General features: G+C 32.6%; 1 protein-coding gene across 2 annotated transcripts; it reads left to right on the forward strand.

The window, feature by feature from the left end:
* The first annotated feature begins 771 nt into the window (after positions 1-771).
* On the forward strand, positions 772-3,826 carry LOC109163657 (heavy metal-associated isoprenylated plant protein 5-like). Of its 2 annotated transcripts, XM_019312412.1 has the most exons (6): positions 772-889; positions 996-1,191; positions 2,317-2,519; positions 2,791-2,878; positions 3,040-3,227; positions 3,285-3,826. In XM_019312412.1, the coding sequence occupies exons 1-6, from the start codon at positions 881-883 to the stop codon at positions 3,600-3,602; spliced, it is 1,002 nt and encodes a 333-aa protein (XP_019167957.1). In that variant the 5' UTR covers positions 772-880; the 3' UTR covers positions 3,603-3,826. The 2 variants fall into 2 exon arrangements, with proteins under 2 accessions (XP_019167957.1, XP_019167956.1); XM_019312411.1 differs by having other exon boundaries at positions 3,040-3,826.
* Positions 3,827-10,507: the final 6,681 nt, after the last annotated feature.

The following is a 10,507-nucleotide window of genomic DNA, read 5'->3' on the forward strand; positions in this document are numbered from 1 at the left end:
CATGAATATTATTTTACTATTATATTCACATCCTTATTAGGCAGAAGATCAGATGATAATTAATTATTAGTTATTAATAGTGATTTTTTTTTAATACTACAATCTAACTTATAGAATAGTATTTGTTCAACCGGATATTCCGTTGAGAATGATAACAGTGATGTCATCAGACTACAAAGTACTTGGCAGCAGTGGATATTTCTAAAACAATCATTTACAACAAATGGGAGATTAATATAAAATAGATTTGATTTTAATAAATAGCTATTGAATATAAATTGATAATTACTAACATTTTTTCATATGCAATCTCACCTTCTCACATTATTCTTCTTTGTATTTTAGAAGTATGTTGTTTTTTATTTTTCTTTTGCATATGTCATCCGCTATATTCACACTATTGAACGACTAATCGTCTAATATGCATTTAGTTTGAGTCGGGGACACTCACACTCTCAAAGTTAAAGCTCCAATTAGAGCTTTTTAACGATTTCTGATGTTATAGTTACATTAACAGACTATTTATCAATGTTATGTTGTTGGGTTGAAGCGTACTGTGTTGTAGTTATTGCTCTAGGTATATATATTTATTACATTGTATAATACATTATATATTGGTTGTATAAAAATAGTAGATGTAATTGTATAAAATAATAATGAGGTGTGGGCCAATGCAAAATGTTGAAAAAAGAAATAGCACACAATACAAAAGATTAAATTATTGGAGGATAGAAAAGCTTATGTGCAATTCCATTCTCTATAAAATCCCAAATTTGCCTCCCTTTTCTCTCTTCAAGCCGTTCTACTCAATTCCCATCCAAACACACCCAAAGAAAAAAACTTCTCTCTCTCTCTCTATCTCTCTCACTAAAACCATCACATGGGTGAGGTAAATTACTCTTCTATCCCTCTCTCTTCCTCTACTTCTCCTCCACCTATCCCTTGTTAAACGTGCTAAAAAGATTGGATTTTTTTTTTTTTTTTTTTTGCTTCAGAAAGAAGAAACCAAGAAGGATGGTGCAGAGAATAAGAATGAAGGAGGTGATAAGAAGGGCGGTGGCGACGCCGTTCCCGCCGCCGCCCCCAAGGCGGAGAAGAAGGAGGATGGGCCGCCGCCCGTCGTGTTAAAGCTCGACTTGCATTGTGAAGGCTGTGCCAAGAAAGTCAGACGCTCAATCCGCCATGTTGAGGGTAATTAATTAATTATTTTCTTTAAATTAATTAACTATATATTAAATCCAATAATTATTTTCTATGATTAAAAAATAACTATTATATATATATATATATATATATATATATATATATATATATATATATATATATATATATATATATATATAGCGGGTTCAGGTGCGATAGTGTCTTACGGTGCGGTTATTTCTTACTGTGCGGCAATACCAATAGTTCACCAAATATGCACCATCAACGTTAGGAAATACACCACACAAAACAGAGCATACAGAGCCTTGCATTACCAAACACACACCATTAGGTGTGAGTAAAAACATCATACACTGTTCGAAAATACACCATTGGGGGTGATGAGTTATATGGTATGTTTTTTTGAGTCTGTGGTGTATTTTGTGATGTTTTATTACATTTCATTGGGGTGTGTTTTTATTACATTGTTGGTGCATATTGTTAACACTGTTGGTGTATTCTGGAATTTGACCGCACCGCCGCACCGTAAGACCCCGCCGCATATGAGCGCTCTTCTATATATATATATATATATATATATATATATATATATATATATATATATATATATATAAAATTTTAGAAAGAATTAATACATTAGTTGGAAGGTATATCTTTTTTAAAGAATTTTTAGGTTATACGAATCAAAATGTATGTTTGGTGAAACTATGACACCATAACGCACACTATTGAAATTTTTGTTTTATTATTTATAATAATTTTAGTGGTATGACGTATGATATTACACCCTACAATATTTATAAAATAATTATTACTTTATGTTTAGTGTTTGATTATTAATTTCACTAATCATTACTATTTATAAAAATTAAATTGATTTTTTATTGGTGAAACTCATGAGAACACTAATATTTCGGGTCAATTTTGGACCGTCTTATAGTTCGTGTTCATTTGACTAATCTCTGTTTGCTTCGAGAGGTACACAAAAATTAAACTAAGGAGAATTGTCACTCGTGAAAATTGGGGAGTTGAATTCCGATTATCTCATGAATCGTCTTTACAAAGAAGTTCATTTGTCACTTGAGCTACTCTTTAGATTAAATTAAAAAATAAATAATGTTGTGCTAACTTGTACTTGGTCCATGCATTTAGGAGTGGAAGAAGTAAAGGCGGATTGGGAGACCGGAAAAGTGACCGTGAAAGGGAACGTGGACCCCATAACGCTCCGGGACAGGGTTGTCAAAAAAACCAAGAAACAAGTGGTGCTTGTATCTCCGCAGCCCAAACCTGCCGCTGCCGCCGACAAGAAGTCCGATGACAAGCCGGAGAAAGCCGAGGAAAAGAAACCCAAAGAGGTATAAAATTTTAGTATACTTCATAATTCATTACAATATAGTATATGTTCTATACTTTTTTAATTTATTTGAGTCTAAAAAATTAAAGAGTCCACCATAAAAAACGTCTTAGTATATATCTATACGTAAATAGGGTGGCTCCCACAATATGATTGAAGTTAAAAAAAAAAAAAAAAAAATTAAATCACTTAATTTAATTGTAAAATTGAAAATAGAATATACGATCATGAATTAAATAATTAATAATTTTTTTGTGTTTGCGATGTTGCAGCCACAAGTAAGCACGGTGGTAATGAAGATCCGATTGCACTGCGATGGATGTGCACATAAGATAAAAAGAATCATAAAGAAATTCGAAGGTACGATGCATGATGAATATTAAGTTTACTTTTACTACTTATAATAATTGATATTTTATTATTTGATTTTATAAAAAAAAAAATTAGATTCCCTAATGATTCGATATAAAGTATATATAACGTCACGTTTGGCTAAAAATAATTTTATGATAATTTTTTAGGCGTTGAAGATGTGACGGTCGATTCACAAAAAGATTTGGTCACGGCAAAAGGAACAATGGACGTCAAAGAGCTGACCGCCTATTTGAGTGAAAAATTGAAGCGGAGCGTGGAGGTTGCGCCGCCCAAAAAGGACGACGGCGCCGGCGGCGAGAAGAAGGCGAAAGAAGGCGGCGGCGGCGAGAAGAAGGAGAAGGAAGGCGGCGGCGAGAAGAAAGAAAAGGAAGGCGGCGGCGAGAAGAAAGAAAAAGAAGGCGGGGGCGACGAGAAAAAAGCTGACGGCGGTGGAGAGGCGGCGAAGGCGGTGGCGGCGGAGGTGGTGAACAAGATGGAGTACGGCGGGTTTCATCCAAACACGTACTACGTCACACCAATGTACAACCAAAGTTACCACAATCAAGACTATGGTTTAATGATGCATCATGATCCTAGTTCTGCCCAAATGGGATACGCTTACGCGCAACCGTATCCGCGCGTGCCGCCTCCGCCTCCGCCGTCGTACATCAACGCGCCTCCGGCTCACATGTTCAGCGACGAAGATCCCAATGCTTGCTCCGTCATGTGAATGGGGACAACCTTGTAAATACGAGTCGTATAGATCGAGATCAGATAAAACCAAATATATACGAAACCGTATATATATACGAGAAGTTTAATTAAGCATAAAGAAACAGATTAACCGCCGTTAACGGCGGTTTAATCAGTTTCATTTGCTATGTTGCCTTTATTTATTTGTTATTACTATTGTCAAATTAGTTGCTAATTAATATAATATTCAATTTTGTGTCACCTATGTCCTTTGTTTTACTATTCTTCTCTCAATTTATAGGTTGAATCCCCACCTTGACCTGACAGAACATTTAAAAAATATAAATTATGGTGATTCAATGATTCAGCAGACAGGACCAAATGTCGGTATACAAGAGATTTGTTCACTTTAAACATGATCTTTGCATTACCACCGCAAGACTCTAACCTTGATCTCTTCTTCTAAATACTGTCCTACTGAATCCTTGAGCTAAGCCCGTACAAGACATTTTATTATATCATTCCACCAAGAATAATACTTCATGGCCAATCTCAATCAAATTAGTAGGACAATTAATTTGGTAATCATAAAGCTTAAAATTTAAAAGTTTGTGAGAGTTATTTAAAGACTCAAAGTTCTTTACATAGTATTGATTTGTACTGTGCAAATTACTATAATGACCAATTAAGTTTGTGGAAAAGAATTGAGAACTACTCCGTAATTGAATTAAAATTTCATGAAAAAATACTAAAAAAATAATTTTCTGTAAACCAAATAGGACATAAATGAGTTGTAATTTATTTAGAAATATACACGAATATCACGTTTGAACTAAATGTTTATGTTTTTTTTGGTCACATTTTATAAAATTTATTAGCTTAAGTTTTAACCCCCCCCTCTTCCCCTCTCCCACTTTTTGAATGGAAGGGAAATGGATAATTTTATACCTAAACGTTACAAGTTTGATTTTTACAAATATTACCTTAGTTGAACCCGTAGTACAAAATCTTCATTAGTACGATTTACTTCTTTTGTATAATTTGTTAGCTAGGTATTTTAGACATTAATTAAAAAGTTAGTTATTAAGTATTATTCATTTCAAAAATTAAACCTCAAATTTTCAAAAACAAGCATATTTTAAAAGGTAAATTAAATTTTAGATTATGTTGACCTTCTCAAAAATAATACTCCGTAATAATTAAGAGTAGTAATATAATATTCATTAAATTTAAATTAAATATCGGACAATATTATTATTATTATTATTATTATTATTATTATTATTATTATTATTATTATTATTATTATTATTATTATTATTTATTTGTCATATTTGAATGTAATATATTTATTATCACTCATGGAGCTTACGTCGGGCCGGCATTCACGGGTATACCAACTATGGCGGTTGGATTGGCGCCATCATCTTCCTCATTTACACAAATGAAAGAGAAGCTAATAGCTAAGAAGACCGGCCCTCAAACTATTTCATGAAATTACTTTATTACTTGCCTTTTTATTTTATTTTTATTTTTTTTATTTAATTCTACTTATTCATTGATGTGCATTATAGTATAATTGGGTTCCAAATTTTTTTTTTTCCTTTATTTTTTCAAAATTTGTTGTTTCTATCTAAGCTCGAAATCTTATTATATATTAAGATAGTTTGTCAATATTTATTTTCTTGTAGCGATTTTGAAGAGACTTATAAATTAAATTTGTTTGTTTCTATTCATTGGGGTATGCTGATGGAGTGAACGGGTCTCGCCTGTGGGGTCCCACTGCCCACAAGGTTATCATCATCACGGATGTTGTATTCGTAGAAGCAATGGTACAAGAAAGTGAAAGTACTGCGAAGGAGAAACAAGTGACAAGTACAGTACAAGTTGAAGGAAGGAAGGAAGAAGAAATTCTAATTTCCTCTAAAGCAACAATAGAGCATGATGAATAAGATAAAACTGAGTCTTCAACTTCATAAGTTCGACGATCAACTTGGGATAGGAGACAACCAGCTTGGCACTCAGATTATTTTATAGTGGGAAATGTTACATATTGTCTACTAACAGTAGTTGGTGAGCCATTAACTTACCATGGGGCTATGAAAGGTCCAGATGCATCTTTGTGGATGACAGCAATGCAAGAAGAAATTGAAGTTCTCCATAAGAATAAAACATGGGAACTTGTCCTGTTACCACAAGGAAGGAAGACTATTGGAAATAAATGGGTCTATAAGATCAAACGAGATAACAATAATCAAGTGGAATGATATCGTGCTCGATTAGTTGTGAAAAAATTTGCTCAGAAACAACGAGTTGATTTCAACGAGATATTTTCACCTGTTGTACGACTTACAACAATCAGAGCAGTCTAAGCGATGTGTCCTGTTTTTGACTTGTATCTGGAGCAATTAGATGTGAAAACTGCATTTCTACATGGAGAACTTGAAGAAGAGATGTACATGCTCCAACAAGAAGGTTTTGAAGAAAAAGAAAAAGAGAACTTGGTTTGTATGTTGAACAAATCTCAATACGGTCTCAAAGAGGCACCGAGATGTTGGTATAAGAGATTTGATTCATTCATTTTGAGCCTTGGATACAACAGATTTAATTCAGATCATTGTGCATATTGCAAGAGATTTGATGATAATCAGTTTATCGTTTTGCTATTGTATGTTGACGACATGATGGTAGTAGACAACAATAACCGTTTCACATAGATGAAGGCTCAATTGGCTAAAACTTAATATTTTAAATGTTAACTGCCACATCAAAAATTGACTTTGAGTATCGGTCACTTTGATCTAATTGTACAAATCTGACTTATTTAGAGAGTTAATTGTATTTTTTTAGTTGGATAGTTTAACTAAATTGTGTGTAATTCAAAGATTAATTTAGCCCAAGACTGCTAAAAACCTTGTGGTCAAGCGACATGAAGTGACTCTCCCAAGTGGAATGTCATGGGGTCAAGTCTCAGTCGAGGTGATATTGACTTGTTAAAGATACTGCAATTAACAGGGTCAATAGTACCCCTAATAACGAAACTAAAAAGCCATAAAGCCATTGTACACAAAATTCTCCCAAGTCTTAATGACCTTAGGCATAGGATGGGGGCCTCCTAATTCCTAAACCTAACAATTTTAGTGCACACCACTCCTTTTTCAATATAATAATTATACGGTGATTACTGTCATAACTCATAAGTAGTTTTCAAAAATAAAAAAATAAAAAAAAAATGTCATAAGTACATTAATGTACATTTACAATAATATATATGATAATACAATCTTGAATAAACGAAGTTGGAGCAGTTATTAATGAATGGAACAAGTACATGTACAAAATCAGAAATGATAATACAATATATTTAATAAATAAAATCCAAATGCTTGCCAACTATCATGTAGTGTGATGAAATCTCGATTATCATTCTAAAAGGGTGATCATATATTCAAACCTCGATGCTGGAAGCTTAGAATCTTTAAGCTCAAAATTTTTGATAACTGTCATTATCACTATTACTTAGAGTGGTAGTATTTATACAGATTTGCGACTGAAGATAACTAATAGATGTCGTGTGCAGCATAGGAAGATGCTTCATATTTGTTTATTTATCTTCATTGTGGCCTTTAGAAATTTTGGCTCTTGTCTGTCCCTCTTGTGCATGTTAAAAGGCCATAGTTTTCTCTCTCTCTTTTTATTTTTCATTATCCGTTAATGCATGATTGAACTTTTCTTTATTTTGTTACACATTAGTTTAAGGCATAATAATTAGTAAAAAAAAAAAATCACTAGTAGATAGTGACTTTATAGCTGATTCAAAGGGAAAAATAGAGTTTTAAATAAAACATGAAGTTTAATTTAACTAATTTGATATATATATAAAAGTTAAAATGCTATTCTTGAAATTGAGGCTGTCACAAAGCTAGGCTGATTTCGATTACCAAACACACCCCAATAATAATACAATAACGGAATCATCTTCAAAATAATTTTGTCATTTTATTAAACTTTTTATACTCCAATAACATGAATTAAAAATTAAAATTTTCAATTCATCTTTCTCAACAAAAAAAAAAAAAAAAAAAAAAACTTATAAATGAAAAATCAACAAATAATACGAAGAGATGTGGTTCAAATCAAAGGACTTGAGTGGTTTAAATATGAAATTGAACCAAGGACCTTGTGGTCCAATAGTATCCGATTGCTCTCCTATGTGAAAGGTGATAGATTTGAGCATCAGTGCAGGCAATTAGTAGTTTGGGTATCCCCTTCTTTTATAATAAAAAAATAAAAAATATGAAATTGAAAGTTCAAATTTATGTATATACAATAACATTTTTTAGAAACGTCATCGTCTGAATGGGACTTGACGAGGACTTAATTAAATTATTTGTCTTTTTATTTTGGGAGAAGACAAAATAATTTTTGAATTTGTATAAAAATCATTACGGCGTTCTAGAATTGCATCTGCACGCCTCTCTGTTGTTTGTTTGGCCAACGTTTCCCACGTACCATAGTAAAACAACATACATTGAAATTTTGACGAAACATATAAGGCAACGTGGTCAAAGGAATATAACCGCAAATTATTGTGTGCATCATGATCTATACAATGGTATGTAGATCTTAACAAAAGGTATATTTTTAATATATTAAAAGTATATTATTCATGTACTGAATGTATATTATATAAAATAATATATTTTCAGTACTCAAATAATGTACTTTTTCTGAATATAATGTATAATTTTAATATACTAAAATGAAAATTGTAATCTATACCCCTCCATAATATGTCAAGTATCGATATCACTCCTTAATTATTAGTGGTGTAAATGTTGCCCTTAATATTTAAAACAGTACATATATTACCCGTCCCGTACCGTACGAGAGGAAAATTGAGGGGCAACATTTACACTACGAGAGGGGCAATATATGTACCATTTTGAAAATTGAGGGAGAACATTTACACTACTAATAATTCAGGAGTGACATTAATAATTGGCATATTATAAAGGGGCCTAAATTATAATTTTTTCTATACTAAAATTTCATTATTTGTGTATTAAATGTACATTATTTGATAGTATTATTTAAAATATAATGGGGAATGTTGAGATAAGATAAGAAAGAAGACCAGAAGAAACCCACTAGAATTCCAAATACACACTACTCTACCCATAGTATTTAATGAATATTACCCAACATGCAACTCAAATCAATAAATAAATAAATAAACATCAGAGAAGAAGGTGTTAGAGGTTTTATTAAAAGAATCAAATATTTTCATAGTTATCTCATAAACGCTTTTCAAAAGTGTTATTAAGCTTTGAATGAAACACCAATTAAGAAAAGATGGAACGAAATCAACAAAAAATTGGAACTAATAATCTTATAATTTCAATCCAACGACTATATCAAATAAAGATAGAAGATTTTTGCTTAGAGCATAATCCAACACGAAAGAAGAAGAAGAAAGGAGGAAGAAAGAAGGTAAGTACGAGTTAGGCGAAGTGCCTTTTTCCTTAAAATCTTATTTGCCACCTCCCAAAAATGCTAGGAGCGTTGTGACATAGACTTCTCAGGATAAAACGTACTGCGGTTTGACGTTTGAGCACCCAAACGAATAAACCCGGCGAACTAGAGCACGGACAGAACACAACTTCAAGAAAGAGTAGGAGCAGAGTTTTGGAGAAGAAAACTAAAATTTCTGTGTGTGTGTTGTATCAGATAAGAACTGTAAATTCTTAGCCCGCAAGGCCAGCCAATTCAATAAGCCTTTTCGATCTCAGTGTGGGATTTAATTTGCACCCCCTACGCGCGAGAGAAAATCTCTATATTATACATTCAATAAGCCTCTAAAAGACTCTTGTATAAATAGTGGGGCAAATCCTCTTCCCAAACCAATGTGGGACAAAAGCTCACTTTTTCCCTACATTTTTCCAACTCAATGGGTCTATTTTGAGAATCAATATCTCATTCACCCGTTATCCGTTTTGAGCGTACAATATAACAATATCTTCGTCTCACTATGAAGAACCCGAATCCACTTTGACTCGACTCAAATCAGAAGTGGACCCCACTGATAATTGTACCACAAAATAGCCACTTAAAATGTCATTTTAATGCTATTTTTTCAACATTAAATTCTTTCAAAAGTTTCAACTTAAAACATAAAGTTGCGTAGTGAAAAATTTGTTATACCCCTTTTAATGATTTATAGCTCGAGTTGTCTTGTTAAAAAAAAAAAATTAAACTGAAGTTAATATGAGCATGAAATGTAAATGTAGTAAGTAAAGAGAGGCGAATGATTTTTATAGTGGTTCAACCAACTCAGCCTAATCCAGTTTTCTCCTAGAAGACTTAGGGGGTTTCACTAGTATCTTTCACCCCAAATACATGTAAGTGGAAAGAACTTGTGCTTTGATCACTATACCAGCCACAAGTTCGAGACTTGTTACACCTTCTCTATTTACTTCTTTGAGTAAAGTGTTGATTTTTGATAACAATGGAGATTTTCTTCTCCAACTAAGTTAACTCGATGTTAGTTGAGCTTGATTATGCCTAACTTTGTGTTCTAGATATTATCCTAAAAGCCATTGCCTTTGTCTTTCACTGGTCACCTAGAAATTGCACTTTAACTATTTTATTTTTTGTAAGACTTGTGTAAAAATGACAATTTCATTAACTTTGAATGGAGGTATTTATAGACTACTTTGAATGGAGGAAACAAAATTAAAACTAGTAGTCTTTTGTCCATTATGTAATGACTAGTGGTTTTGCATGTTAGGTTGTTCATTTTTTATTTTCCAGCCGTTAGCTTGACTTAACATGGTAAGGCATGTTGTGGAGTGTATCTTATAAGTTGTGCATCATGCAACTTGCGTTGTGCAATGCACGATGTTGTATTGTGCGACACATGTACTTTTTGAGTGTGTTGTG

The sequence above is a fragment of the Ipomoea nil genome, unplaced genomic scaffold, assembly GCF_001879475.1.
Source record: "Ipomoea nil cultivar Tokyo-kokei standard unplaced genomic scaffold, Asagao_1.1 scaffold3030, whole genome shotgun sequence".
NCBI lineage: Eukaryota > Viridiplantae > Streptophyta > Magnoliopsida > Solanales > Convolvulaceae > Ipomoea > Ipomoea nil.

Excerpts from the sequence above, each read along its gene's own strand:
- LOC109163657 (XM_019312411.1), top strand. Across the intron at positions 1,192-2,316 it reads CTCAATCCGCCATGTTGAGG|GAGTGGAAGAAGTAAAGGCG; the intron begins GTAATTAATTAA and ends CCATGCATTTAG. Across the intron at positions 2,879-3,039 it reads AATCATAAAGAAATTCGAAG|GCGTTGAAGATGTGACGGTC; the intron begins GTACGATGCATG and ends ATAATTTTTTAG.